This window comes from Mollisia scopiformis (assembly GCF_001500285.1).
Source record: "Mollisia scopiformis unplaced genomic scaffold LY89scaffold_3, whole genome shotgun sequence".
NCBI classification, from domain to species: Eukaryota; Fungi; Ascomycota; class Leotiomycetes; order Helotiales; family Mollisiaceae; genus Mollisia; species Mollisia scopiformis.
In genome coordinates this window covers 696,847-723,751 of record NW_017263583.1, presented here as the reverse complement: position 1 = coordinate 723,751, position 26,905 = coordinate 696,847, and the positions used below count along the sequence as shown (strand labels likewise).

Genomic DNA, 26,905 nt, shown 5'->3' with positions numbered 1-26,905 from the left:
AATGAGACTTATTCGACTGTGAAACTCATTCTCTGCTTATATCAGAGATATGTGAAATGCATTTGTTGAACAGATACGTACAGGTTTTCAATGTAATCCAAGTCAAGTTTAGCTGATAGCCAGAGAAAATTTGATCTAATCTCTACCAATGGTCCGACTTTCCAGCACCTAAAGGCTCATAAGAGGTGTCAGCCCAGAAGAGTAGCTGCAAAGGGTCGTATCATTGTCACTGAGTAAACCAATTTCAATCCAAGCTGACAATGACCATATGCCCCTATTTCATCACCTGACAACTTCTGCATCTTGGATGACAAAAAGCACGGCTATCTCGTTTTCGGGTTCGAATCTCACTGCATCGAATGATAGAGTTCTTACCCCTGAGCCGTCTCCAGATTCTTGAAAATGACCCATGGCATTTGAGACAATCAGCTTATCAGGCCTCAAATACGAACACGAAACAGTGGGTTCTCACGACTTCGTTCAGATATTCCACGCAGTCAAACCAATCGAAAATTGGAATGCGGTTTCCATTGCTTGTACGACTCTTCTTTTCTCGGTCAGAAACTGGCCGGGGAGGCGGAATACCGCAGGTCTGCAGCAGTGTCTGTCATGGATCGCCAGGCACATCACTAGGTGGCCAATCAGACAGCCGAAATTGCGGGACTACTTTCAACTCTCAGAAAAACATTTAGGAAGACTCGCTCCTTGATTCTAAACCCCAACAACGACTACTCCTCACCTCTTCCTTCTTTCCTCTTTCAACGCCTATTGTTTCCTTGTGGTGGAAAATGGGTATTCTTGAGCAGATATCAGGCCCGTTGGCCGAGCAGATTGCGCAGCGCGGAACTGGTGTGGTGGTCGCTGGCGCAATCGGTGCGTTTCTGGTTGTGACAGTTGTGCTCAACGTATTGAGTCAATTACTTCTGAAGAATCCTAATGAACCGCCTGTGGTGTTTCATTTGTTTCCTATCATTGGTAGCACCATTACGTATGGTATGGACCCGTACAAATTCTTCTTCGAGAATAGAGCAAAGGTATGCTGTCCCAACGTCGCATGACATTCTGCCAAGCTAAGAATGGGTAGTATGGCGATTGTTTCACGTTCATCTTGCTTGGAAAGAAGTCTACAGTATACCTTGGCAGAGCGGGCAACGATTTTATTCTCAATGGGAAGTTGAAGGATGTCAACGCCGAGGAGATCTACACCGTTCTTACAACACCAGTCTTTGGCAAAGATGTAGTTTACGATTGCCCCAACTCGAAGTTGATGGAGCAGAAAAAGGTGAGCATTGCCGCCTTTTGGCAGATGGGTTGAGGTCAAGTTAGCTAACAACACGAATCAGTTCATGAAAATTGGTCTTAGCACCGAAGCCTTTAAGACGTACGTTCCAATTATCACGGGAGAGGTCGAGAATTTCGTCAAGCGCTCTCCGGAATTCAAGGGCGAGAAAGGTACTGTTGATCTGCCGGCGCAGATGGCTGAGATTACAATCTACACCGCCTCGCACGCTCTTCAGGGAAAGGATGTCCGCGACCGATTCGATTCGACTTTTGCTGCGCTCTACCACGATCTCGATATGGGTTTCAGCCCTATAAATTTCATGCTTCACTGGGCCCCTCTTCCTCACAATCGTGCACGCGACCATGCCCAGCGAACTGTTGCGAAAACCTACGTTGAAATTATGGAGAACCGACGACGAAACCCCGAAAAGCACCAGAAATTGGATATCATGTCACAGCTGATGGGAGCCACATACAAGAATGGAACGCCCGTACCAGATCTGGAAGTTGCGCATATGATGATTGCTCTGCTTATGGCTGGACAACACTCTTCCTCCTCCTCCAGCGCCTGGATCATTCTTCGACTTGCTACCAGACCTGATATCCAAGAAGAAATGTACAAAGAACAGCTGGAAGTACTTGGCCCCGAGCTTCGCCCTCTCACCTATGAAGATCTGTCCAAGCTCACTTTGCATCAAAATGTCCTAAAGGAAGTTCTCAGACTTCACACACCTATCCACTCGATAATGCGAAAAGTCAAGACTCCCATGCCAGTCTCAGGTACCAAATATGTTATCCCAACTTCTCACGTCCTTATGGCTTCGCCAGGTTGCACCAGTCGAGATGCAACCTATTTCCCGAACCCTATGCTCTGGGACCCTCACCGTTGGGATGCTGGCTCTGGTGGAGTGCTTGGAACTGATGTCGAAGAAGAGAAATTCGATTACGGATACGGTCTCATCAGCAAGGGTGCGTCCAGTGCCTATCTCCCATTCGGCGCTGGGAGACACAGGTGCATTGGAGAACAATTTGCCAATGTGCAACTGATAACGATTACCGCTACTCTGGTTCGCCTCTTCAAGTTCAAGAATCTCGATGGCAGCAAGGACGTCGTTCCTACAGATTACACCAGCTTGTTCACGAGGCCAACATCGCCTGCAGTTATCGAGTGGGAGAGGAGAGAGAAGGCATAAAGAAAGACTGGTATGGTTGTTAATAGCAGCTCGTTTTATGTGCATACTTGAAGGCGTTGGGCGGGGGTTATAAGCTACGTATACTTAATACAGAGGCTCTTGACGAAGTCTTCCACCAGAATTCGGCGTCAAGGAGGTCTATAATAAGAGAATCAAAATGTTGACAAATCATGAGGCTCAAATCTTGTGAAAGAAGTGAATGCTGCGATTCAAAAACCGGTATCGCTCATTATTTGAGTACCTGATCCGAACCTTGCACACTGATATGCAGCCCTTTGACAGGCTACCGAGGATCCTGCAGCAAAAGGGTCTTGGTTCCGCCTCCTATCAGATTTTAGCATCGGATGACGACGCGGTACAGGCTTAGAGGACGCCGGTCGCAAAATACCTCAGATGAGCTGAAAGCATTTCTTTACCTATTGCATACTTTCTGATTTGCTTTATATCTTTCATTCCTCAACTTGATACTGAATATTGAATCATAAGCCCCAATAAGAAAAAGAAATTGGCGCATGCGTTGTCTCTGCTCTTCTTCCGATTACCGACCTCAACAATTGTGGAGCTGACTTTCGCCCCCCGTACCGGGACACTAAATCAAAACATTGAGCGAATTGACACTCCTTCTTCCTCTCGTGCAGCGTCCTATGGGCCGAATTGAATGACAGTCTTTATCCTGCGACCTCTTCTCAAGAGAATGATGCACGTGTAACCGGACACTCTCGCCCCCGAATTCACATCGTACACGCACGGAAATCGACCCCTCCTTTTTCAACTGTTGAGACCGAGGAGAGATTTCACGATGGTTGTTTGCGCGGGACCTTCGTTGACGGTGGAGTCTTATGAGGATTCGGATACGGCGACTAGTACTGGCAAGTCGGAAGAGGAGAATAAGCCGGTTTATAGGAGGAGGCATTCAAATTTCCATCCTAGACGGAAGAGTGACGGCGGGATGGAGGACGATAGGTTGTTACTTAGGGTATGTTACGTCTGTTTTTGATTCATGGATTCAGTCATTGATTAGAGTATAGGTGGATATCTTCCTCTCTGAGTTGGAGAGGAGGTTAGACTTTCTCGAAAATTATGGCAATCTCAATTTCGATGCTGGGATCTCGAGGGCGTATGCTACATTACAAGCTGTGCGAGCACATTGCTCGCAGGTCTCGGGTGAGGTTATAGGTGCTGGGAGGAGGAGGGCTAGGGTTATGGTCGAGACTGTTGAGTCAAGATATCAAGATGCGCTGGCTGCGAAGGAGACGCTGAATGAGAAGATACACACTGGTATTGGTCTCCTCGAAACAATATTATCGGACTTCGAAACGAGGGCGTACAAGATGAGGGAACAAGGCTTTGCTGGTGCGGCAGAGACACTTATGGGTGAAGGACGAAGAGTTGTTGATGAGGGGTTCGAGAGAGCTAGGGAGGTGGTCGATGAAGGTATTGAGCGTGCGAAGAAAGCTGCCGAATCTATGGAGGAGCATGTCCAACGTGCTATTGCCAGAGCTCGAGAACACGGCCTCATCAGATATGAGGATCTACCTATTCCATGGAGAGTCAACCCTCACATCGTGAAGGGGTATCGCTTCAAGGAGTCCAAAGTCGACTGTATACGATCCATGTTCGGCATCTCGAATGAGCTGGTCAATATCTGGTCCCATGCTATTGGTCTTATGATCGTCCTGGCCATCGCATTTTATTTCTATCCCACCAGTGTCAACTTTTCGCTGAGCACGAAGGTCGATGTTTTCATCGCAGGCGTGTTCTTCTTTGCGGCCTGCAAGTGCCTTGTCTGCAGCACCATGTGGCATACGATGAATAGTGTGGCTGACCAGACTCTCATGGAACGCTTCGCCTGCGTTGATTATACTGGTATCTCCCTGCTCATCGCGGCTTCGATCATGACTACGGAATATACAGCTTTTTACTGCGAACCTATCAGTCGATGGATCTATATGAGCGCAACCGCTACTCTTGGAGTGGGAGGCGTGATCCTGCCATGGCATCCTACTTTCAATAGGATTGACATGGCATGGGCAAGAGTAGCATTTTATGTGACCCTTGGTGCTACAGGATTCGCTCCAGTCCTGCAGCTTAACCTCACTCGAGGTAGCGCATGGGCCTGGGAGTTCTATGCACCAATTGCGAAGAGCATCACTGTTTACCTCATTGGAGCATGTGTGTATGCCAGTCAAGTGCCAGAAAGATGGTGCCCAGGTGCCTTTGACTATATTGGTGGCAGTCATAATCTTTGGCATTTTGCTGTGCTTGGTGGCATCTTATTCCATTATTTGGCGATGCAGGAGTTCTTCTCTGGAGCATTTGCTAGAGCACAAAATGGTTGTGCTTTATATTGAGATTTGGAGATGCATGATGAAGTGGGATGATTTCAATGTTCGGCATGGCGATGGCGTTGGTGCATCTTAATGAGCTTTCTGGAAGATAGAGAGTAGGAAAAGATAGATGTCTTGTCTACCATAGAAGAGGTCTCAATCTCATGTCACATTCAAAACCCATCCAGGTCAGTGACGAACCAGGCTATATAGTCCAAACTAGAACAGGACATTCAACGATCTATTTCTAGAAGTCATCTAGAACATCTCTGGCAATATTCTTTGTATCTTTTTATACCTTTGTTGCACGTCGGCAGCATTCATAAGATCGCTGCCATAGCTTAGGGTTCAAGGTATCCTTCTATTGTAACCGCCATAGGCGCCATCATCCGACCCGCTGTCATACATGCTTAGATAGCAGTAACAGTACGGTTGTTTGGCTTTTGTTGCACATCGCTAAGGTCCTCCCCATTGTCTCCCCGGCCACTTCACTCCCGGCACTAGTTGCCGGATATCAGGTGTGAACTTTCTTGGTCTTCGAGCACTGATTTTCCACGAGTGATAGTCTGAAAGAGCACGCCAGAGTCCTTCCTGTTGCACGTCGTACTAGATTGCCGAGATGGCTATGGAGATTTGGGCCGTGATCCGTTTTCTGCCTAGCGATACACGCTTATTCTCCGAGGAGATACAGTGTGGAGAATTATCTTCATTGCACGTTATCAAGTCATCATAAATGGGTCAAGCACAATAGCCCCCAAAGTCGTCGAGTTACCCGAGCCGCAATCATAAGACGAGGTCACTATAGGTCCTACAGTGCAGTACGGACTTGGCTGAACTTCAGGCTGAATACCAAGAGAGTAAACGGGTCTAGATGGATGAAAGTTTAGGCCTACCGGCAAAGTTGTTGGGTTGGGCTTTGATGGTGTTGCGAGTGGTGAAGCGGGACGAGATATTTATATCTCGCGAGTCTGTTTTGAGGGACTTTTTTCTGGTTATATGGTACGCTATCATAGCGTCTGTAAATGGGGATACGCTTCCGAGATCTTAGCGCCCGCTGTTGAAAAAGTAAGGATGTGGTAGCGGAGCGGTTGGCGGGTAAGTGTGGTTAAATAGGTGGAAGATCGGAGCCGCTCCTCCGAGGGAGATCTTGGAAATCAGTGGTAAATTTTATTATGATATCGTATACTTATGATCGATTAGTTTGGTCAAATCTGTTCAAGTGCCAATTTCTAAATGGAACAGAACAGTTGCCTTGAAGCTGAAGCTGAGAGCTTGTTAGTCCTTGATTTGGATCTTAAGAATTTGAATCTTGCAATCCGAAACTCGGATCGATTGACAAAGCATGAAATAGCTTGCTGGTGGTGCAAGTGTAGGAGCTTGGTGATCGACAAATGGATCTCAAATGAGTGAGACCATACATGATGTGGCTTTGCGCTATGCTGATTAAACAGCTTGGAATATATGATGGCTTACCAGTGGCAGAGCTATAACTTCCCTTCGTTGCGGCGTTTTTCGAATAGTTATGTCTATATTTTAGTCACTCAAACTTTCCACTTCATCAAGTATATACAACCATGATTCCAGCAGTTCCTTTCCGTCTCTCCGCTGTCTCCAGCCTCATTTCACTTTGTCTCGCAATACCTATCATATCAAGGAAAGAGTCGAAGCCAATCTATTACCTCTCGAACTGTTTCCTCAGCACCAACATCTCTACTCAGGATGCGGAGATCGATTATCACATCTCTGCTCCGAAGTCCTTCCCAGCCTCGAAACCGAAACTCATTTCAGTCCTCAATCCTACCGAGTCAATCGATTACGAAGACAGTACGGTCATGACGCTACCTGGATCACCATTCAATCTAACGGTCGTAATCGGAGATGATGCGTATACAGCTAAAGCAGGAACGGTGGTTGGGAGTGCGACTGGGAGTTCGGTGAAGGGAACATTGAAGTGCAAGCGATTGACAAGGATAATTGTTTATGAATCTGGGGAAACGGAATGCTATGCAGACTATGCTTGTTCGTGAGGCGATTGCATAGTGAAGGGGGAAACACTGAAGATGAGACATTGTCGATATCCCTTCTTCAAGAAATTTTCCTTACAGTTCACAGAATTTTCCATGGCTGAAACGTTGGCTAATATGAGATCTCAGAACTCATTATGATAGCTTGGTCTCGGACCAGAACCCCCACCTCCCTTTCTTGATCTGGAATATATCTGGAGATATCGACACATTCCTCACAACCCTCTGTAGGAGTATTGCATGTGTTGAAGGTCAATGTTGCATCGAGAACCCTTTTCGTAGTGACGATCAGTATAAGAACCAGTGTTCTTCCATTCCTTAGCTATGCAAGCAGTCACTACCACATCCTTCCAGGAATCACCTTCTTACATTCTTTCATCTCTACTTTCAGTCATCTTTATACATCAGTATGAAATCATTCTTTACCATCGGCTTCACAGCCACTTTTGCCACTCTTGCAATGGCGGAGTCAACTGCTCATCGATCACTCCATCAATCGAAAATCAAGCGAGGATTTCTTACCTGCGAGCAGACCTACGGTGGTGGATCCATAACTTGCGGTGCAGTTGATAGCCATTATTGCTACAATCCAACTGTGGGAGAAGTAGGTCTTCAACCCAACCCTCAACTCATCTTTGCTGATATTTTTGTTCGTTAGAGTTGCTGTCCTTTGGATGACGGATATTGTGGAAAGGGCGATTTTTGCGCTCCAGTTGCAGGATATTGCTGCCACGATGTAAATTTCTCAACACTCTTCTCAGTCTCGTTCTGACAGAATCTAGACCGAGTCTCCCGGAGTCTGCGCAGCTCGCCTTTCATTCACTCTCCCAACATCGTACGATGTAAGCTCTGTTCCGGTAGCAACTGCTCCGCCAGCAAGCGCAAGCATCTCGGCTGCACCAGAACTTCCAACTTCGACAATTCAGATCGCTCTTGCTCCAGGCCCACCATCTGCTGTCGCTATTGGATTCGGGGATATCGTGTCTACCACTACACAGGGAACATTAGTGCCTGAGATGACGGCTCGGGTCAACCTATTCAATTTGACGACGGCGACAGTGACTTCGACCGCTGATGGCATTGCTACGAGTGCGCCAACCTACTTGCAAGCTTCAGGCGCCGCATCTAATGCGAAGGCGTGCTTCGGTGCTATGATTGGAATTATTGGATTTGTGTTTTTGGTCCTGTAGGACAGGTGAGAGATGGGTTGTGCTGGAAGACGGGGCAAGGCAACGCGTAGGAACACAGTATCTTCTATGCATCATTGAGTATTTGTATCGAAGATGTCTTCCATTCATACATTATCTTGTTAGCCCTAAAGATGAGAACCTTGTTTCGTCAAGTGCTTCCTATACTTGAATGAGTGAGAAAAGGGGAAAATTAACGCTAAGCGAGGCGTCCTTTGGTACCAGACAAATCATCCTTTCGAAGGATAAGAGCACTCATTTTATAAGCCCCTATCTCATTTCCCCCTAAGAATAAAGGGAGGATATATTTAGCGGGCTTCATTAAGTATATCTCTCGACTTAGTTCCTCTCAGTCCCTCCTGCAACTTTGAGCGCAAGACCTCCAGCATGGACCTCTCCTCGTCATCCAGAGATATCCAACTCGGCATGACAATCCTCTCATCATCAACCACAATCTTCGCGCTCTCGCTTCTTACATAATCATTCCAGCTCGAACTTCCACACATCACATCTTCTTTGCTCTCCTCCTTCTGATTCTCATAATCGCTTTGCTTCGGTGCACTCAAATCTGCTGACGTCCACCAATACATTGGGAATTGTCTCTGGATATTGTTGATTATACAGGCAACAGCCAACATCAAACTGCTTCCAAGAATGATCAATGGAACCAAGAACCATCCCAAATTCGTGATGTCGTCTGATGTAGCAGCCAACAACGCGGTTGCGCCGGCAGGAGGATGGATTGTGTTCGTGAAACCCATGGCAGCAGATGTTATACCAACAGAAAGGGCCCCAGCGACCCATCGCAGATTCTCGAAGTTTGAATTGAGCTGGAATAACTTGGTGATGCTGACACCAATCACAGCAGCAAGAATCTGCCCCAAAAAGCAATTGCGGGGTTGAGCAAGAGGAGATTCGATGGTGTTGAACTCTAGGATTGCGGCTGCTCCCTGGGCTTCAAGTTAGGCAAAGGATATGCTGAGATTTAACATTGATTACCAAGCTAGCAATTACAACAGGGGATTTTTCCATCTTGAATGTCGTGGTCTGGAATACAGCTTCAATGACAAGGATACTACAGAAAGCTCCTATGAAAGCCCACCACCAAACTAGGACACTCCCTAGAGATGGCGCGTGTTTGGATCTGTAGCCAAGAAACCATGATATCGGTTTCGGGAGGAGGTAGAGCCTCGAGCGAGGAACGAAGGGGTTGATGTAACGATCTACATCAAAATCAAAAGCAACTGAGGACATTGATTCGAGGATTTCTTATCTCTCTAACAACCCGTAGGCTCAGATGAGAGAAAACACTGTTGTAAAGATAGGAAACGTAAAGACATGATGTTCTTCTCCGAGGGAAGACAAGATAAGGAATTTTTGAGGACATGAATGGAGGATTGCACGATTTGAACTATGACACCAGGAAATAGCATCTCCGGATCTACGTAGTACAAAGCAGAGCACGCAAAGCTTACGAAAGTTTCGACTTTGCTTAGCATGGTAAAGGCGGCTCCTTATGACAGAATATGTAGAGTCCGGGGTAGTGACGAGTGCCGCCTGTCGAACCTGCAGTCTGGTTTTGTCTTTACCACTAATGTGCGGAGATCATGTTCATACCAATGAGAAAGGAAAGAGAATTGCTATTATATAACAAGATTAGGACATTGGACGAGGTGCTGATCAGAAAGGCTTATAAGACAGGCTATGACACATGGAAATCCAAGGAGGCGTACTGAGGCGTCAGCAACGTTCGCTAAAAATTGGAGACGGTAGACTGAAAGGAGATCACGAGGAAGAGTGATCTCGAAAGAGGGAGGTCTCTCGGGAAGGTGACAAATTCCATGAGATGAATTTCGGGAGTCGGAATGGTTTTGGTGATCAATCTTGATTGATGGAGCCTCTTCTTTGTCGATGTTTAGCCCCTTTTCTTTACCGAGCTCCAATGCTGACGAGATCCGGAAAATTGCTTACGAAATAGCCAGTGGTATTAGACTTCGTTTTTAATCATTTTGGCTCTCTTTATATGCCTTGACTTGATACCCAACTTTGACGCTGAACTACCTGATTCAAGGTGAAGCTAACTTGCACTTCGGTGAACTTGGGTAAGTCTTTCTCCGTAAGTGGCTCTCCACGGAATCTGATATCAGAAACGTTGGTTTCGTGTACCATAGGTACTTTTGGCACACTGTTCAATCAGGAAGCCAAAAGACCTTTGGTAAAGATAGGCAAGCCATACTCCCTGTGGTAGTCGGCTCTTGATGCTCTTTAGAGGGTTTAGTTCATCTTGTGTGGTTTTCAATTTCTTGCAATCAATACATGAACCGAGCAACAGTAAACAACAAGTACCTAAAGTGTCCAACATTTACTATGTGCTTGGCATGAGAACTGCATTGCGAGAAAATCGCAAAAGAGCACAAAGTAATTATTCCACTGTGTACTGCGACTGGACAAATATGCGCAATTGAACGAAGATGGAATTTTCAAAATGATCGAAAATTGCTACAACTTGCATATATGTCCTGTCTACTGGTCCGAGAAGCGTAGCCATAAGTTGAGGTTGAAGCTTATTGTTCTTCTCTGCTAAAGAAGCCTCAAAACGCCAACATAATTAGGCCAACCCTGAAAAGTAGCGCGCCGTTGGAGACTCGAAAAGATAAATAATTGTAAGGATTTTATTGCTTTCGGTGGCACGTTATGTGTTGCCTCGGCTCGGGTCGACCTTTGTGAAAACCACTTCTCGAACAGTACATGCGTTTGTCCAAGTCCAATTGTCGTACAAGCTGGGGATCACCATCAGCCCTTGCCCAGCGGTGATTCATCGCAAATCATACACCAAAACCACGAATAAATCCAATATCAAAATGGCTGATGCTACGGATGCGTCTAAAGCATCAGGCAATACCCAACAAACCAGTGACGTTGGAGAGAGCGCTCTACAACATCTCGCTGTAAGTCATCCAGATCACTGGCTAGAATGAAATCTTACTTTTCGTTCAGATCAATGACGGCCACGACTCTGCTATTGGTGAAATGGCTCTTTATAATCTTACACAAGCAAACGATTTGCTCCTTGAAATGAACAACAATCTCGATCTAATATTAGGCATGCTGAGTTCCTCTGACAACAACTCTGAAGCACGCAAGTTCAACATTACCATCGCGCGCTCCCAGACTAGGGCGAGACTCGATCCTCTCGTCAATAGAAACACCGGCCAGCCGATACCTAATTTCCCGGCGAATATCCCAGAGTTGAAGGCGTTGACTATGCCGCAGGTTCTGCAGATATTGCAGGAACTCGGGTCACCACCAGTACCAGCGAATATGGCGAGAAAGGCGTTGAGAAAGAGGATAGGGTTGAATTGGTGATTTTGGGCCTCTGACTTTGGATAAGATGGAGTTGAGAGGAGGATAGCACACGATTTTGTGTTAGAAAGTTTTCTACTATGACTATTGCTTTCAGGAAGCATGGTTGCCTATGAACAGAGACCAGAGTAGACGATCGTAGATTGAGCTCAATTCTTCTTGCATTGATACTCGATTTCTCAATATATGCAAATCATCCGATGGTTTTCTTGGGTCGGGGAGCTGAGACGGGATGAGGTGACCTGATTGGAAGCGTTCACTTTCATTGATAACAATGCAAACCTTTTTCAACCCCATGAAGTCGACATAATTGTCAATGAACCTTTGAAGATTTCCAGAGATAATCTTACAGGCTCTAAGATTAGATTGCTCAACAGTTCAACTTTTCCTTGCTATTGTCACGTGTCTGTCTACCTTCTTTTGGGGTCTCGATTTTCTGCTCACTCATCGCCGAAGCATCACCGCCAAACACCCCAAGGCACGGAGACACGAACTCGCTGCGGATGGATCGATGACCTTCGTGCCAAGTTATTACGAGATTCTTGATCTCCCAGAAGCTTTTCGCGATGAAGCAAACCTGCCGGCGCAAACACTTCGCAACGCTTACCGACGAGCACTTCTCCAAAACCACCCTGACAAATCTGCGAACGGCCCCTTGACCTCAACCCAAACGAGATATTCTATTGACCAAATCACCGAAGCGTTCTCTACACTATCAATCCCCAAGTCTCGAGCAAAATACGATACCGACCTGAAGCTTCAAAATGCCGCCATCAATAGCGAGAAATCGAAACAAATCTTGTATACTGGCATTGAGACTGTAGATCTGGATGATCTTGAGGTCGATGAAGCACGAGGTATATGGTTTAAGAGTTGCAGATGTGGAGAGGATCAAGGGTTCTTGATCAAGGAGGCAGACTTGGACGAGGCCGCAAGTGAGGGAGAGATTAGTGTGGGCTGTCGAGGTTGCAGCCTGTGGTTGAAGGTCTTGTTCGGTGTCATAGAGGACGATATCCTTGGGGTTCATACTGCAAATGGGACCACGGAAGTTCACGAGAACAAGTAAATGCTGGTGTTACAAGTGTATCTTTGATAGACACATTTGCCAGTCACACATGGTTGTCAAGCGACTCCAGCACATAACATATTTGACAGCATGGCTGAAATCTGTGGAACTTGGCCTACATGATACCCGTGGCAAAGAAATCGCGTGGCAGGAATTCTGCACGCTTTGCCTAGCAATACAGCTTCGCAGATAATTTCGAAAAGAGTTGTTCCGACTTCCTATGGCTTCCAATCAGAGCTCGAAAGCATTCTTGGTCACCTCAAACTTGCGGTTATATTTCCTCTTGCAACGTCTGATTGAAAACCAGAGAACATCAACACTTTGTAGAGGAATATCGTATAGTGTTGGAAGGACTGAATGTTGCTGATGTTTGAACTGAAATCGAGAAACGAGAAGTATTTTAACCGATACCGTACCCCCTACACCGCCTAACTCGCGCCAGTCCCAAAGAAGCATCTCACTGGTGCAAACTCGAGTCGTCCTCGAGGAGCATCAGCTGCCAGCCCGCCCGCATTGAGACCCCACTACGCCCATTTTCCTTTAATATTTATGTGTACATCCTCCCTCATTCGCTGTCAATGCGTGTGCTTACTTCTGTGATCGATCTTACGATCCTTTCTACTGCTTTAATTCGACCTACAGTGTCTGCCATTTCTTCTACAACACAAAGAAGAGCTTTCAGTAGCACTCTTTACCGTTCTTCAGCCACTTTTTCTGCTAATCAAATGTATGTCAAGCTTTCGTCCCCTCTTCCCTTACCGACCTAAGCTTGAAGCTTCCAAAATAAGCCGAAGTTGAGCTTCTGCCTTCCACTCATTCACTGGGGGCGCCTTCTACTTCGAGCTAGCTAACAACAGACCATTAGTTTCCAACCTGTTTGTAAACGACCTCACATTTCGAATTCTCTCCGACTTCTGCCTTCCACAACAACAGCCACCCGAAGTTGCTCATATCGAAGGAACAACATGTGTAAAATGCACGGAGAAGGAGAAGTTACTGGGGCGGGCATGGACGTCACCAAGGGCAGAGAGATCTTACCTGCGAATGTTATTCCCAAGCACTACGATCTTACCTTGGAACCCGACTTCAAGAATTTGACGTATGAGGGAACTGTCATTATTGATCTGGACGTTGCTGAGGACTCTGAGTCAATCTCCTTGAATACTCTGGATCTTAAGATCCATAATACAAAGATCATCTCTGGCTCTCGCACAATCAGGTCAGTCACTGGCCTCGACTGGCTCTCTGGACCATGTTCTTCGACCTGGATCTAACTGTTTATAGCTCATCGCCCAAGGTATCATACGATGAACCCACACAGACCACCAAGGTCGAGATCGGAAGCAAGGTCCCAAAGGGCGAAAAGGCACAGCTTGTGATGAAGTTCAATGGAGAGTTGAATGATAAGATGGCCGGCTTCTATCGATCAACCTACAAGAACACGGATGGAACTGAGGGAATCTTGGCCACTACTCAGATGGAGGCTACTGATGCTCGACGAGCTTTCCCATGCTTTGATGAGCCATCCCTGAAGGCTGAATTCACAATCACCTTGATTGCGGACAAGCACCTCACATGCTTGAGCAACATGGATGTTGCATCAGAATCTGAGATTCAGTCAGAGATGAGTGGAAGCACGAAGAAGGCCGTGAAATTCAATAAATCACCCCTCATGTCGACTTATCTCCTGGCATTCATTGTGGGAGAGCTCAACTATATCGAGACCAACGAATTCAGACTTCCCATCAGAGTCTATGCTCCACCAAACCAAAACATTGAGCACGGCCGATTTTCACTGGAACTTGCTGCTAGGACCCTTGCATTTTACGAGAAGACTTTCGACAGCGACTTTCCTCTACCCAAGATGGATATGGTTGCTATTCCAGATTTCGCTGTTGGTGCAATGGAGAACTGGGGTCTTATTACATACCGTGTTGTCGACGTGTTGCTTGATGAGAAAACCACTGGTGCTTCCACTAAGGAACGTGTGGCTGAGGTCGTCCAGCATGAGCTTGCCCATCAATGGTTTGGCAACCTTGTCACCATGGATTTCTGGGACGGTCTTTGGCTCAACGAAGGTTTCGCCACTTGGATGTCCTGGTACTCTTGCGACAAGTTCTACCCTGAGTGGAAGGTATGGGAGAGCTACGTCATTGATACTCTCCAAGGTGCCCTATCTCTAGACTCTTTGCGCAGTAGTCATCCAATCGAGGTCCCGGTAAAGAGAGCAGATGAAGTGAACCAGATCTTTGATGCTATCTCGTATTCGAAGGGATCGTGTGTTCTTCGCATGATTTCCAAATATCTTGGGGAAGATGTCTTCATGGAAGGCATCCGACAGTACCTGAAAAAGCACGCCTATGGCAATACGCAGACAGGCGATCTGTGGGCTGCGTTAAGCAAGGCAAGTGGAAAGGACGTCGAGAAAGTCATGGACATCTGGACGAAGAATGTCGGCTATCCCGTTGTATCTGTAACGGAGAATTCATCCGACAAGTCCATCCACGTTAAACAGAACCGCTTCTTGCGTACAGCGGATGTCAAGCCTGAGGAAGATAAGACACTTTACCCTGTGTACTTAGGCCTGCGTACTAAATCTGGCATCGACGAGTCTCTTGTCCTCTCGGAGCGAGAAGGTAACTTTAAAGTACCGGATTTAGACTTCTTTAAGCTCAATGCCGACCACACCAGTATCTTCCGAACCTCATACACGCCAGACCGCCTTGAGAAGCTTGGAAAGGCTGCAAAGGATGGCCTGCTGAGTATTGAGGATCGTGCAGGCATGATTGCTGACGCTGGAGCGCTTGCAGCTTCCGGCTATCAGAAGACCTCCGGTCTGTTGAACCTGCTGAAGGGTTTCGATAGTGAGAAAGAGTTTGTGGTCTGGAATGAGATCATTACTCGAATTAATAACATTCAAGGTGCTTGGATGTTCGAGGACCAAAAGACTAGGGATGGCCTCGAGTCTTTCTTACGTGATTTGGTCAGCGAGAAAGCTCATCAGGCAGGATGGGAATTCAAGGAAAGCGACGGCCACATCGAATCTCAATACAAGGCTCTTCTCTTTAGCGCTGCTGGCTCAAGTGGTGACAAGACTATCATCAAAGCCGCCCAAGATATGTTCGCTAAATTCGCCGCTGGTGACAAATCAGCTATCAACGCGAACATTAGAGGCAGTGTCTTTGGCATGGCATTGAAATATGGTGGTGAAAAAGAGGTAAGGCAAGTTCCACATGATGATAGACGAGAGTTAACATATCGTAGTACAATGTTGTCCTTGACACCTACCGCAATGCCAAGACGAGTGACGAGCGAAACACTGCGCTTCGAACCCTTGGTAGAGCCAGAGATCCAGAATTGATCAAGAGGACTCTCACTCTTCCATTTGGCGGTGAGGTCAAGGAACAAGATATTTACATGCCTGTAGGTGGGTTGAGGACTCACCCTGCCGGTACCAAGGCTTTGTACAACTGGATGAAGGAGAACTGGGACGAGCTGTCGACGCGACTTCCAGCAGGTCTGTCTATGCTCGGATCGATGGTCTCTATTTGTACTTCACAGTTCACCCATTTGTCTGATTTAGAGGATATCCATAAATTCTTTTCAGACAAGAGCACGAAGGGCTTCGATCAGACTCTTGCCCAGAGCTCCGACGCTATCAGAGCAAAGGCTGCTTGGATCGAACGTGACGGACAAGATGTCAAGAATTGGGTTGAGGCATATCAAAGCAAGACAGTCAAGAGCGAACTCTAGATTAGATACAGTGCTCAGTGCCTGCATAGATATAATCCTAAGATATCACCCTTTGAGGTGGATACCCTAAAAGTAGAAATACATAAATCCGTGGCCTTGAAGCCCTCCACTCATGAAGCTACCTACCTTTAGATATCGTCAACCCAATCGCGAAAGCAAAATGACTAACTAAAATGTTGATTAGAAGACTTACTATTGATCAGACTTGCTATCCATTGCAATTTGGTTGCAAGCAGTTTCAAAGCTCTAGTTGTATTAGAATGTGTCTGTGGCTCCATTACCTATAGGTAGTTAACGAAGTCTACACACGCTAATATCGCGAGTCTGGAGGACACACGACAAAGAGACTAAGACAATCGACACCGGGTCTAACTCTTTTGCTTCTCGTGGGTATAACTTTTTATTTATTTGTAATGTTTTCTCGGGCTATAACATTTACAAACAGATCTTTTGGTGATTTATTGACTTTTGACCCTTTTCGCTTACCCCGCTTGTGTTGTGGCTAAGCGAGGACTTTTCTTCCATGAGCTCGCTTTCATCACTTGCACAAAGCTCGCTACTGGATCATTTTTGAGAGGTGACCATATATACATGACGCGGAGCTTTTGTAAAGATACAGGACTACTCATCGTGCTACTCTTACTTTATCTCCAGAACATCCAGCCAAGATCGATGTCGTCATGACTCTAGTTCCTCCTATACATATCGTCGGCGGAGGCCTCGCAGGTCTAACATTGGCTCGTTGCCTCAGGAATAGAGGCATACGGGGTATTATCTTTGAGAAGAATCCATCACCGGCTAAACACAATTATGGCATTACACTGCAGCCACGGACATGTCAAGCGCTTCTCAAAGTCTTGGGAACTGACGAACGTTCATTTCGTGGCAAGGTAGCTGTTGATAGCTTGAATAGCGGAAGTGGTCTTGTCAGCAGTGATAGGTCCAATTCTGTTAGTGAAGGTTTCTCGCTGCCATTCCGAGCACATTGCGGTAGACTCGAGGCGGCTTTACGAGACGATTTGAAGATTCAGTGGAGTCATGTGTTGGAGAATGTCTCAAGAAGTGGGGATGAGTGTATCCTTGAATTCAAAGACGAGAAGACCGTTGATGCGAGGCTCATGATAGACACATCTGGAGTTCATTCTCGAGTCAAGAAAGCGCTCCTGCCGAAATTGAACCTTGACGTCCTTTCATATGTCGTCTTCAGAGGGACAAGACGTATCGATGGACGTACTTTCAAGGAGCTGTATCAGTCAAAATTTCAGGGGGGAACTACGATCGACTTGAGGAAGGATGACGTGCTGCTGCAAATTTGGATCAATGATTATCAGGGGGACTCCGAAAGTGTGGATATTAGCTACGTCTATTCGAGACCGACTCGAGAGAACGACAGCTTGCATCGACCGGGCCGTGCTCCAGGAGAGTCTTCCGACATATCTGAGTCCTTTTTCGAGGAGCTCACTCAATTATCAGAGCTAGAGCAGCCATTCAGAGACGCATTTGATGGGGAGAAACTCAAGAAGGATCGGATTTTGCATTGGTTGATGAGAAGCTGTTTGGCTCCTCTAGATGAGTTGATTCAGTTTTCGAGAATAGGTGTTGTGTTTCTGGGCGATTCGGCTCATACAATGCCAATTCTGGGAGGTGAAGGCGCTAATTTTGCCATTCAAGATGCAGTGGAATTGGCAGAGTATATTGCTGAGAAGGGCATTGAAGGCGTAGAAGACTTCTACAGAAAGCGGTATGGTGAATGGGAGAATGAGGTGAAGGGGAGCAAAGAGAGGTTGCACGAAATGCACGAAATGCACTCAACAACGAGATCGGTGCTGTAGTAGTGTCATAATGAACATCTTTCGGGACCGCTTTACAATGGTATGCTCAGACACTTGAGCAGGGTTGGTGAACTATTGCTGGTCGTTGACGATCGTCGTGCCGACTCGCCTAAGCTGAAGGACTTCTACTTGATGATAATGTAAATTCACCTGACATCCCAACAAGCTATGCCACAGGTTCTGTATCAGAAGATACCTATGATAACTAGAAATACCAGTTCCAAGCCAATCGCCTACACGTGATCATAAAGCCAAAAGTGGGAGTGGGGTTTGGAGTAATTTAAAGATTCTTCAACTTTGTATGACTTTCGAACTCATCAGAGTTTCTCGAAATCGTTGAAGAGCTGCCAACCGATTATTTTTCAAAATGTCCGAAATCAAAGCAATTCTCTGCCCGGAGGCTTGTGCTTTTCCTCCAGGGCTTTTTCGTAAGTCCCACTCTCATGCCATAGGCATCGTTCTTGCTGAGAGAATGATGGGTAGATCATGCAAAGATCCATAACGGTGTCGTATACTGCGCGGGTGTAAGTATCATCTCTAATCCTCGGTAAGACAATATCCAATGACCGTCACAGCAAGTCGGTGCCGACGTCGAAGGCAAATTAGTTTCTGAAGACGTAGCGGCTCAAACAGAGAAGACTCTGTCAAATCTCAAGGCTATCTTGGAAAGTGCAGGGAGTGGGTTGGAGAGAGTGTTGAAAGTGAACATTTACATGCCCGAACAAGCGGACTATGCGGCCATGAATGAAATTTATAAGAAGGTGAGCTCATGTCCTGCCGCGCGTGTGGGAAGAGGAGAAAGCAGAGGGTGTAGAATGGATGTGCTAACCATCTTTGGGAAGCTTATGCCAGATCCAAAGCCGCCTAGAGCTTGCGTCTTTGTAAAGGGACTTCCAGGTGGGGCGAAGGTGGAAATTGAGTTTATCGCTGCTCAGTCATAGGAATTAGATGTCTTGGAGAAGAAGCTTTGCGTGCGAAGATGTAGTAGACTGTGTTCATACATATGCAAAAAAACCCTGTATTTTCAAGCCACCACCTCTTCACCAAGGTCCTTACTTGCATATGAGAGTAAAGCACTAGCCACGGCCGAAACTCCAAATTGAAGTTATCTTGAAATCCGCATAGTGTTAGAAATATAGTTATCAAAGGGACAGAACACAGGTTCCAGAATGAGCCTGACTTTCCGTCTCGAAGACTGCCGGTAGTGCGAGTTTACAATATTTCCTCATACCTTATTAGATGTCCGGAAACTTCCTGCATCAATAGACCTAACATAGCAACGTGAAGATGGAAGAGTATAACCTATGAAAAGTTCAAGGATCTGTAGGATATGCATGTAGTGGTCTACTAATGTGTTGTTATTGGTGCTCCAAAAGAGGGTACATGTGGGGTCCGGGGATGGAAGAGGAGTTTGCGGCAGTTAGATTATTTCGGGCAGCAATGTACCGAGCGCCTGGGGTTCGCGCTGTGGCGTTGGGATAGGTGCATAAATCGGGCGCCTTTCTGAATAACGTTCTTCTGCTTCCTGCTACTTTGTGAATAATTGGGAAATGAATCAAAGTGTTTCATTGGCAATTCTTGTATGTTGAGATAGGATTGTCTTCATGACAACGCCGCTTATGGATCGTCATACATTTCGAACCACGAATGTTTTTTGAGCTAAAACTCTGCTGCTGTGAGTAGTCAAGAACCAACATGAAACTCGAATCACCTGTTTTATCGATCCTTGGACGAGATCCAGCAAGAATCCATAGGATCAATGCGAATTCATTCCAACAGCATGCTCTGACAACATCAAATGGCTGGCAATATGCCGCGTTTTACACAGACAAGGCGAGTCCTGATGAACAAAATGGAAAGTGCTTGGTCAATCTTGCGCGACGAAATGTCCTAGGAACAAAAAAGGATGAACTGTCAGAATGGTCAATTATGACTTTCGATGACTACGAGCAGAGTGTAGATGACGGGCATAATACCATTTCTATTGGCGTATGCAAAGGAGACGGGACGATCCATGTAGCTTTTGATCACCACTGTAATGAGTGAGAACTCTCTCTTGAATTCTAAACATTTGAACTGACAAGTGGTAGACTGAAGTTCAGGATATCACATCAGGAAATAGCTCATAAACCCTCGAAACATCAATGGGACACTTCCATTTTCAGCAAGACTCAGAACTCATTACCTGGACTTGAGGTAGATGATTTGATGAAGGAGGTCACATACCCAGGATTCGTGAATATTGGGAACGATCTTCTCCTCACCTATCGGATTGGCCAGTAAGTGACTACCTGTTGATTGCCACTGAGCATCAAATACGTTCAAGTCTTGACAACTTTATCTTCAGAGCAGGTGCAGGGTCAGATATTTTGTATCGTTATTCATCTAGCACGCATCAGTACACATACCTTGGCCAACACCTCACTGGGATCTCGAACAACCCATACGTTAATGGCATAGACTACCGTCTATCTCGTCTCCACATCTCATGGTGTTACAGAAACTTCATCGAATTTCCAGCTTCTGCAATACCCGATGCACATAAGCAACAAGCTGGTCCCAACGGGCCGGAGAACAACTCTGATTTCAATTATGCATTCTCAGACGATGTCGGTCATACTTGGAGGAATTCTGAATGTCAACTCCTGGCTGATCTTCGAGGCTCGGACGACAAGAGTGTAGAGGTTACAATTAAACCAGGTGCAAAAGGAGCGAGAGTATTCGACATTCCCATGAATAGTGGAATATTGAATCAGGAAGGCCAAGCTCTTGACTGGGATGGTGGGTTTTGGGCGTTGAATCGAGAAAAAGTTTCTGGTGTAGAGAAGTGGATGGTATATCACCGTGATCTCAACGGTAAATGGGCAAAAGTCGTACTTGAGAGCGCGTCGAAGCCTACAGAAATAGGCGCGAGGGGAAGCATTTGTGTCGATAGACAGGATAACGTCTATACCATCCTCCCTGGAAACTCAGACTCGAGTTTGGAAATCATGCAAGCCAAAAGAGAGCCTGGACATGTCAACTTCACGCAGATTTGGCTGGGTAGCGGTTTCGATGGGGAACCTCTGGTTGATGTGCAAAGATTAGAGATGTCTGATATGTTGTCGATATTCACACGTACGAGTAAGGCTGAGAATGGTGTCAGTGATGTAGTTGTGTTGGATTTCAAACTGGGAGGAGAGTAGTACTCATCTAGGATCTCGAGGGAGTCCAATGAGTGACTGAATTACCAAGTGATTGGAGGTGGTAATAAAGCTTTAGAATCCCGAATGAAAAGATGTGAAATTTTGGAGACGTTCTTGCCCTAGGAAATGATTTATTAAATCAGAATACGAAAGGCAGCCCGGAGAAACAGTCGTTGATTAAAGTGCGTCTGTCTGAGCATAACTGAACTTGAGTTCACGCAGCTTCCATTTCCCGCTCCGAGCAACGCAGCGACACGCGCCAACACAAAATCAACACTCAACAAGAGCCGCGCGTGTGAAACAAGAAGTACATTCTCGGGCACAGAAATGGTCCGTAAAATATTCATTTCAAGACTTGCACGCTGACAAAATTCAGGCGCCCAAGAATGCCCCTCCAGCTGCGAAGCAGGCAAAGATTCTCGAATACTTCAAAGAGTCCATGAGCGTCTTCACCCTCAAGGAGCTCGAGAAGCTTCTGCCCGCCGTCGCCTCTATCAATCAAATGCAAGTCAAGGACAACCTTCAAGCTCTTCAGGACGAATACCTCATCCGCGTGGAGAAGATTGGTAGTGGAAATTGGTACTGGTGCTTCAGTTCAGAGGCGAAGAAGTCGAAAGAGAATGCCCTCAACACCTTGAAGGCAGAAGAGAGCAAGTTGCAAGCCTCGATTGCAGACGCGGAAAGATACATCGAAGAGGAGATGGCGAAGCGCGAGGACGATGAGGAGATGCTAGAAGGGACTGGCATGGACAGGAAGGCCCTCCTTGAGACTCACGAGATGCTTTTGAGAGAAATGGATGGCCTGGACAAGGAATTGGCTCGTTACAGCGACAATGATCCAGCTGAAGTTCTACGCAAGGTCGAGGAGACGAAGGCATTGAAGAGCAGTGCTATAAGATGGACGGACAACATCGAATCCCTCGAGTCATTCATGACCAATCTCGCCGGCGATCGAGCTCTGATAGCCCAAATGATGCAGAGCGCATGTGGAGACGAATACGTCCCCGGAGAGGGTTTGAAGGATCTTTGATTTGCAGCCATGTCATATACATACATTGAGCATGACTGGGAGCATGAGACACTGAGTGCGGATTTGCAGCAGCTATGTTCTGGCCTATTATTTCTTTTATTCTCTTGCTTCGAACCGAGGCGTTGAGCTGATGTATTTATTGCTATCATCACACATTCTAGGCAAAGGAATCCGACCGACAGAACACTCCAAATGATCGTCGGGTGAACAAGGCCACTCGGCGAAGCTTGCGAGCAGCCAATGAGACATTGATACGTTCGTGAAACAAGCATGTTGCTGTTCCAGCTTTGGAAACCATTGACCAAACGGCAAGGTATCACGATGCGAGAGAAAGACAAGCATTTCCCGCATTTCTCGGCGCCACCATCCCACTCAAGCTTTTTCATCGCTCCTTCGTGTCACTCTAGGACGTGATCTGATAAGATGGTAGGGTAAGAGATCGAAGGCTTGAAGACCTGCTAGATTTGCTCAGGATGGTCGTCCAAAACTCTCACCTTCTGAACAACAGACGAGTCATGATTTTTGATCTAGCAAGCCAACCAACCAGTATTATTTGTCACCAGCTCCCAGATAAGTTGCTGCTAACGAGTTCTAGGCGATAGTTTTCTCCAAACATATTAGGTTACTGTGCCGGCATACTGCATTGGCTGGACAGAGCTTGCCAACTTGCATCAGACCCCAGGTAGAAGTCGAGTCTCCCTTGCGCCATTTCATGTCTTGGACTGCTTGTCCCATTCTGGTCCTGCATGGAAGTACATAAGTTTGGGGATACGGTGTGCTGCATCCGCTGGCGTTAAACTCAGCCACGACACCACCAAAGTTGACTTCCTTAGGGTACGGTCGCATGCTATAGTGGCAACCCAATCGACGAAGAATGGGTGCTAGTGATGCTCCCTGAGCGATATTCATTATCAACCCGTAGCTAGCAGCAAACGATTCGCACATAGCATCTCCATCATCTTAGCCGTCGTCGTCTTGCTGGCCGGTAAAGCGTGTCTCAGCTAAGGTTACCACGCTCTGACTTTGCGCTCCCTCCAGACTGTCCCCGTCTCCAAACTCGAACGCGTACCACGGAGTTCTCGATCGGCAGACCCTACTATTCTTATTAATGAATGAACTGCGTGCTGGGCATTGGCATTCTTCCCGGTTCGACAATACAGTACAGTGGCCAAGCGGCTCTCTAGGTTTGCGCAATTGGTGCTCCCCTCACGGAGCGGTAATGACCGCCTTCAAGTAACGGATTCTTGGCAACAATCAATCACCTCGAGATGTGCGCCAATGCCGCCCCGACGACCTCACTGTCGCCCTTCACCTCAAGTAGCCGGTCGCTCTTCTCCAGGTTGACGTCGCCTTTGAAAGCACGTTCGCGAAATCTGACCGACTTCTACATCCGCCCGGACGAGCCGCATCGGAAGTACTCACCGGGAGATCTGGTCAAGGGCGCTGTTATCCTCACAGTGGTCAAACCTATACGAATTACACATTTGACAGTCTTCCTTCATGGCTTCGTACGAGTCTTCAAGAACCCGAATAGTGCGAATGAACCTCTGCCGGATCCCGCCCTGACATCGAGCAATCCCAAGAAATCCCAATACTTTGGGAACGGCCATGCCTCCCTCTTCCAGGACGAATCGACCCTCTGTGGTGAAGGGCGCCTCGATATCGGTGTCTACGAATTCAATTTCGAGCTAGAATTTCCCGCGAAGGGAGTTCCAACAAGTATTGATGTGAGTCTTTGCGTCCCAGGTCGTTCACTACCCGTCACAACGATGCTGACCGAGAATTCAGTTTGAGCGAGGCACCATTTCTTACCTGATCACCGCAACCATTACTCGACCGACATCAATCACTGCGACTGCCAGCTGCGATCAAAAACTTGCTCTTGTTGAGACAGTTGACATTGGGCCACTGCCCCCACCCAAACCCCGCACAATATCACTAGAACCAATATCACGGAGAGCGAGGAGGAGGAAAACGACAAAAGCCAAGGGGAGTCCATCTAAGGAAAATGCCGATGCAGGATCTGGAAGTGAGGCAGTACGGATGGCAGGATCCCCATTACCAGATGATTCTGCCAGTCAGTGTGGATCGACAGACCACCACGCCACTCCTCGAAGCCCAGTTCCAAGTGAAATCCAGAGCACAGTCAGTGCCGCCAACAGTGCAGATAGCACTATTAGCAGCAGTACCGGACTCAGCTTCAGATTAGGACCTGTACCTTCTTCTGCAAAGTCCAACCGTGAAAGCCCACGAAACAGCAGCAAATTATCTCTTGCGGATCAGACCATCACCGCTACAATCGAATTACTCAAGTCAGGTTGCCTACCTGGTGACAACATCCCATTGAAGATTTCCATAAAACACACAAAAGCGATCAAAAGCATGCATGGTATCATTATCACTTTCTATCGATCCGGAAGGGTAGATTCGGCACCTCCACTGTCGCTCTTTTCTGACATGAAGGGCAAGGACGTCGAAAAATTGAAGCATGAAGAATACTACCCAAAGTCCAAAACTGGGCTTGGAGGGTTATCCTTATCATCGGCTGGCTCTAGCAGTATGTTTCGTAAAGACCTTTCTCAGACTTTCGCCCCAATATTAGTCGACCCTGTCACATTGACAGCGAACGTCAACGCCTCGGTGAGAGTCCCAGAGGATGTTTTCCCCACAATCTCTGGTGTCCCAGGTCAGATGATCAGCTTCAAATATCACGTCGAGGTTGTCGTCGATCTTGGAGGAAAATTAGCTGGCCAGCAGAGACACGTACCCCGAATAGGTGCTGTCACTTCTACTGCCCGAGACCCGAACACGAATATGCTTGCTGCCTGGGGTGGCGGCATTGTGGACACCGAAAACATTCGACGAGAGAAGAGCGTCGTTGCTTGTCTCTTTTCTGTTGTTGTAGGTACAACAGACAGTGCTCGACAGCGTGCAAGAGGACATAGTAGTGCCAGGAGGCAGATAGACGAATGGTCGGAAGGTGCTTCTGCACATATTCCGCAAGCACACGAACCTATCTATGAGGAGTTCAATCAAGGTCAAGAAGACCCCTACCATGGACATCAACAAAATTATTATCCTTATCACGATCAGCAGTATGGACCGCAGTATCAAGAATACTATCCAAACGACGAGTATGATTATGAGGAATATTACCCAGATCAGTACCCACCACCTGCACTAGATCAGATCGATGTTCCTCCTCCTGAAATGCAACACGAAGAAGGATTGTCTGATAAGGAGAGAGCACGCCGCGCCGAGCAACGTCTACTACCCAGTCAACCTCCAGACGATACGCCGGGGCCGTCATCCTCGAGGACAGTCATACCTCCATCAGCACCACCTTTGTTTGCACCAGAAACTGAAGAGGAAGATCTTTACAGCACTGAAGACGTCACTCCTGTGGCAACTTTGGACGGCTTGCACATTAATCATAATGGTACTGACGAAAATGACACTCTACCCTCAGCGCCGGCCCTGGAAGATTTTGGGCCAACGAACAGAGCACAAGCCACCGAAGACAAGCAAGAGCTCGAAAGACAGCGATTGATTGCCGAAGCTAGTGCACCCCCAGAGTTTCCAAATGACGACGATGACAATGCTGGTGAGGGTAGCAGTGGAGTGCAGCATGAACCCACTGCGCCAAACATCCCCGATGACGATCGTTATGACGGACAATTTTCACATCTTGATCTGTCAGGTCCATCATCTCGTCGTGATACTTTGCCAAAGTACGAGCGTTGAATTTTTCTGTTAGCCATATATCTACAAAAGTTCTGTATATAGCCAGGTACTAGTCAACAATGAAGATACCCCTTGAGATCACTTTTTCGCCGGGCATCCAATACTCTTAATTTTGAGAGTGGCTCATGCCCGGGACACTTGGACTCGTGTTTTATACTTCTTTGTTCAGACATCATGACATGCTAGGTCACTGTGAGTATGTGAAGTCTTCTCCCGATCTCCAACTTTCAGAGAGTTTGAAATTTACAACTGAACGGCTAAAGATTGCCAATCTTGCCTATTTGGTATATGTAGTCATTTCATGTCAGGACTAACACTCGGACATCGAGTCAATATCCTCTTCACCTTCACTTTCAATGTTTTCCCAAAAAGATATTCACTTTTCAGACATCGACAGTGAAGTCCAGACGAGCTAAGATTCGGCAATCTAACTCGGAGTAAAGACATACGGACAAAAATACTATCACATTCAAGCTCATATGCATGGTCAACTTCGATCAAAGCCCAGCCGAAAGTGAGGAGCCTCCACATGGAGCAAAGTCGGGTGACAACGATCATTGCTGAGTGGCGAATGATGATCTATGTTCGTTGACCCGCTTAGCTTCAAAACTCAAATATACGAGAGGAAAACAGGTTTGGTGTGCGAGAACAAGTGGTGGCGTGTAAGCTGGCAGTCGGATGGAGATGTTTCCATTGGTCTTTGATCGGTTCGGTGAGAAGACGTTGAAAATACGAGTTTTATATTTTTTGAGATTTACCGCTAACTTGTGATCTTTTGTTGTCGTCTACATAGTCTTCCATGCTTTCTTTGTATTATTGTGTTATATTTATCCTCTGATTCACTACATTGCAATTTACACATAAGAAGAAATCGTTTGATGACGAAAGACACTTTAGTGGTCGAGCCTTAAATTGCTCTA

At 46.7% G+C, this 26,905-nt stretch overlaps 13 protein-coding genes across 13 annotated transcripts; 11 read left to right on the top strand and 2 right to left on the bottom strand.

Annotated features, from left to right (window-relative positions):
- Positions 1-384: 384 nt before the first annotated feature.
- On the top strand, positions 385-2,653 carry LY89DRAFT_680632 (lanosterol 14-alpha-demethylase). The gene is made up of 3 exons (XM_018214113.1): positions 385-1,034; positions 1,085-1,282; positions 1,344-2,653. Exons 1-3 carry the CDS (start codon positions 789-791, stop codon positions 2,472-2,474), a joined length of 1,575 nt encoding a protein of 524 aa, XP_018076846.1. The 5' UTR covers positions 385-788; the 3' UTR covers positions 2,475-2,653.
- A 247-nt stretch (positions 2,654-2,900) lies between these two features.
- LY89DRAFT_704202 (HlyIII-domain-containing protein) lies at positions 2,901-5,070 on the top strand. Its single transcript, XM_018217364.1, has 2 exons — positions 2,901-3,450; positions 3,503-5,070. The coding sequence occupies exons 1-2, from the start codon at positions 3,274-3,276 to the stop codon at positions 4,823-4,825; spliced, it is 1,500 nt and encodes a 499-aa protein (XP_018076845.1). The 5' UTR covers positions 2,901-3,273; the 3' UTR covers positions 4,826-5,070.
- Positions 5,071-6,375: 1,305 nt separating this feature from the next.
- On the top strand, positions 6,376-6,828 carry LY89DRAFT_762721 (uncharacterized protein; the record flags this gene model as incomplete). The annotated part of the gene is made up of 1 exon (XM_018221580.1): positions 6,376-6,828. One exon carries the CDS (start codon positions 6,376-6,378, stop codon positions 6,826-6,828), a length of 453 nt encoding a protein of 150 aa, XP_018076844.1.
- Positions 6,829-7,165: 337 nt separating this feature from the next.
- On the top strand, positions 7,166-8,263 carry LY89DRAFT_300658 (uncharacterized protein). The gene is made up of 3 exons (XM_018206570.1): positions 7,166-7,429; positions 7,484-7,561; positions 7,608-8,263. The coding sequence occupies exons 1-3, from the start codon at positions 7,235-7,237 to the stop codon at positions 8,013-8,015; spliced, it is 681 nt and encodes a 226-aa protein (XP_018076843.1). The 5' UTR covers positions 7,166-7,234; the 3' UTR covers positions 8,016-8,263.
- Positions 8,264-8,320: 57 nt separating this feature from the next.
- LY89DRAFT_693854 (HPP family protein-like protein) lies at positions 8,321-9,266 on the bottom strand (the record flags this gene model as incomplete). The annotated part of the gene is made up of 3 exons (XM_018216665.1): positions 8,321-8,483; positions 8,517-8,962; positions 9,012-9,266. The coding sequence occupies 3 exons, from the start codon at positions 9,264-9,266 to the stop codon at positions 8,321-8,323; spliced, it is 864 nt and encodes a 287-aa protein (XP_018076842.1).
- A 1,324-nt stretch (positions 9,267-10,590) lies between these two features.
- On the bottom strand, positions 10,591-11,656 carry LY89DRAFT_300633 (uncharacterized protein). Its single transcript, XM_018206569.1, has 4 exons — positions 11,168-11,656; positions 10,999-11,105; positions 10,844-10,945; positions 10,591-10,792 (listed from the first exon to the last, which is right to left on the bottom strand). Exons 1-4 carry the CDS (start codon positions 11,477-11,479, stop codon positions 10,705-10,707), a joined length of 609 nt encoding a protein of 202 aa, XP_018076841.1. The 5' UTR covers positions 11,480-11,656; the 3' UTR covers positions 10,591-10,704.
- Positions 11,657-11,779: 123 nt separating this feature from the next.
- LY89DRAFT_300619 (Diphthamide biosynthesis protein 4) lies at positions 11,780-12,730 on the top strand. The gene has a single exon (XM_018206568.1). It carries the CDS (start codon positions 11,887-11,889, stop codon positions 12,439-12,441), a length of 555 nt encoding a protein of 184 aa, XP_018076840.1. The 5' UTR covers positions 11,780-11,886; the 3' UTR covers positions 12,442-12,730.
- Positions 12,731-13,415: 685 nt separating this feature from the next.
- Positions 13,416-16,194, top strand: LY89DRAFT_693852 (uncharacterized protein; the record flags this gene model as incomplete). Its single annotated transcript, XM_018216664.1, has 3 exons — positions 13,416-13,660; positions 13,726-15,658; positions 15,706-16,194. 3 exons carry the CDS (start codon positions 13,416-13,418, stop codon positions 16,192-16,194), a joined length of 2,667 nt encoding a protein of 888 aa, XP_018076839.1.
- Positions 16,195-16,649: 455 nt separating this feature from the next.
- Positions 16,650-18,249, top strand: LY89DRAFT_300595 (FAD/NAD(P)-binding domain-containing protein). Its single transcript, XM_018206567.1, has 2 exons — positions 16,650-18,166; positions 18,245-18,249. Exon 1 carries the CDS (start codon positions 16,875-16,877, stop codon positions 18,024-18,026), a length of 1,152 nt encoding a protein of 383 aa, XP_018076838.1. The 5' UTR covers positions 16,650-16,874; the 3' UTR covers positions 18,027-18,166; positions 18,245-18,249.
- LY89DRAFT_714272 (YjgF-like protein) lies at positions 18,226-19,174 on the top strand. Its single transcript, XM_018218118.1, has 4 exons — positions 18,226-18,454; positions 18,510-18,550; positions 18,602-18,787; positions 18,869-19,174. Exons 1-4 carry the CDS (start codon positions 18,394-18,396, stop codon positions 18,965-18,967), a joined length of 387 nt encoding a protein of 128 aa, XP_018076837.1. The 5' UTR covers positions 18,226-18,393; the 3' UTR covers positions 18,968-19,174.
- Positions 19,175-19,561: 387 nt separating this feature from the next.
- On the top strand, positions 19,562-21,287 carry LY89DRAFT_704198 (uncharacterized protein). The gene is made up of 3 exons (XM_018217363.1): positions 19,562-20,068; positions 20,117-20,305; positions 20,374-21,287. The coding sequence occupies exons 1-3, from the start codon at positions 19,722-19,724 to the stop codon at positions 21,209-21,211; spliced, it is 1,374 nt and encodes a 457-aa protein (XP_018076836.1). The 5' UTR covers positions 19,562-19,721; the 3' UTR covers positions 21,212-21,287.
- Positions 21,288-21,466: 179 nt separating this feature from the next.
- Positions 21,467-22,410, top strand: LY89DRAFT_680628 (meiotic nuclear division protein 1). Its single transcript, XM_018214112.1, has 2 exons — positions 21,467-21,541; positions 21,588-22,410. Exons 1-2 carry the CDS (start codon positions 21,539-21,541, stop codon positions 22,239-22,241), a joined length of 657 nt encoding a protein of 218 aa, XP_018076835.1. The 5' UTR covers positions 21,467-21,538; the 3' UTR covers positions 22,242-22,410.
- A 1,099-nt stretch (positions 22,411-23,509) lies between these two features.
- On the top strand, positions 23,510-25,985 carry LY89DRAFT_575774 (uncharacterized protein; the record flags this gene model as incomplete). Its single annotated transcript, XM_018208807.1, has 2 exons — positions 23,510-23,968; positions 24,030-25,985. 2 exons carry the CDS (start codon positions 23,510-23,512, stop codon positions 25,983-25,985), a joined length of 2,415 nt encoding a protein of 804 aa, XP_018076834.1.
- Between the last annotated feature and the right edge of the window lie 920 nt (positions 25,986-26,905).

What these genes read in the sequence shown, in the direction of transcription:
- LY89DRAFT_704198 (XM_018217363.1), top strand. Translation starts at nt 19,722, where the DNA reads ATGAAACTCGAATCACCTGTTTTATCGATCCTTGGACGAGATCCAGCA. An exon ending in TTTGATCACCACTGTAATGA is followed by an intron (nt 20,069 to 20,116) that starts GTGAGAACTCTC and finishes GACAAGTGGTAG; the next exon opens with ACTGAAGTTCAGGATATCAC. An exon ending in CTCACCTATCGGATTGGCCA is followed by an intron (nt 20,306 to 20,373) that starts GTAAGTGACTAC and finishes CTTTATCTTCAG; the next exon opens with AGCAGGTGCAGGGTCAGATA.
- LY89DRAFT_704202 (XM_018217364.1), top strand. Translation starts at nt 3,274, where the DNA reads ATGGTTGTTTGCGCGGGACCTTCGTTGACGGTGGAGTCTTATGAGGAT. An exon ending in ACGATAGGTTGTTACTTAGG is followed by an intron (nt 3,451 to 3,502) that starts GTATGTTACGTC and finishes ATTAGAGTATAG; the next exon opens with GTGGATATCTTCCTCTCTGA.
- LY89DRAFT_300619 (XM_018206568.1), top strand. Translation starts at nt 11,887, where the DNA reads ATGACCTTCGTGCCAAGTTATTACGAGATTCTTGATCTCCCAGAAGCT.
- LY89DRAFT_300595 (XM_018206567.1), top strand. Translation starts at nt 16,875, where the DNA reads ATGACTCTAGTTCCTCCTATACATATCGTCGGCGGAGGCCTCGCAGGT.
- LY89DRAFT_300633 (XM_018206569.1), bottom strand. Translation starts at nt 11,479, where the DNA reads ATGCTTCCTGAAAGCAATAGTCATAGTAGAAAACTTTCTAACACAAAA. An exon ending in TAGTCTGGGAGCGCGCGATG is followed by an intron (nt 11,106 to 11,167) that starts GTAATGTTGAAC and finishes GCCTAATATTAG; the next exon opens with ATCGAGATTGTTGTTCATTT. An exon ending in GTCATTGATCTGAACGAAAA is followed by an intron (nt 10,946 to 10,998) that starts GTAAGATTTCAT and finishes GAGATGTTGTAG; the next exon opens with AGCGCTCTCTCCAACGTCAC.
- LY89DRAFT_680632 (XM_018214113.1), top strand. Translation starts at nt 789, where the DNA reads ATGGGTATTCTTGAGCAGATATCAGGCCCGTTGGCCGAGCAGATTGCG. An exon ending in TCTTCGAGAATAGAGCAAAG is followed by an intron (nt 1,035 to 1,084) that starts GTATGCTGTCCC and finishes AAGAATGGGTAG; the next exon opens with TATGGCGATTGTTTCACGTT. An exon ending in AGTTGATGGAGCAGAAAAAG is followed by an intron (nt 1,283 to 1,343) that starts GTGAGCATTGCC and finishes AACACGAATCAG; the next exon opens with TTCATGAAAATTGGTCTTAG.
- LY89DRAFT_300658 (XM_018206570.1), top strand. Translation starts at nt 7,235, where the DNA reads ATGAAATCATTCTTTACCATCGGCTTCACAGCCACTTTTGCCACTCTT. An exon ending in ACAATCCAACTGTGGGAGAA is followed by an intron (nt 7,430 to 7,483) that starts GTAGGTCTTCAA and finishes TTTGTTCGTTAG; the next exon opens with AGTTGCTGTCCTTTGGATGA. An exon ending in CAGGATATTGCTGCCACGAT is followed by an intron (nt 7,562 to 7,607) that starts GTAAATTTCTCA and finishes GACAGAATCTAG; the next exon opens with ACCGAGTCTCCCGGAGTCTG.
- LY89DRAFT_714272 (XM_018218118.1), top strand. Translation starts at nt 18,394, where the DNA reads ATGTCCGAAATCAAAGCAATTCTCTGCCCGGAGGCTTGTGCTTTTCCT. An exon ending in TTTTCCTCCAGGGCTTTTTC is followed by an intron (nt 18,455 to 18,509) that starts GTAAGTCCCACT and finishes AATGATGGGTAG; the next exon opens with ATCATGCAAAGATCCATAAC. An exon ending in GTGTCGTATACTGCGCGGGT is followed by an intron (nt 18,551 to 18,601) that starts GTAAGTATCATC and finishes TGACCGTCACAG; the next exon opens with CAAGTCGGTGCCGACGTCGA.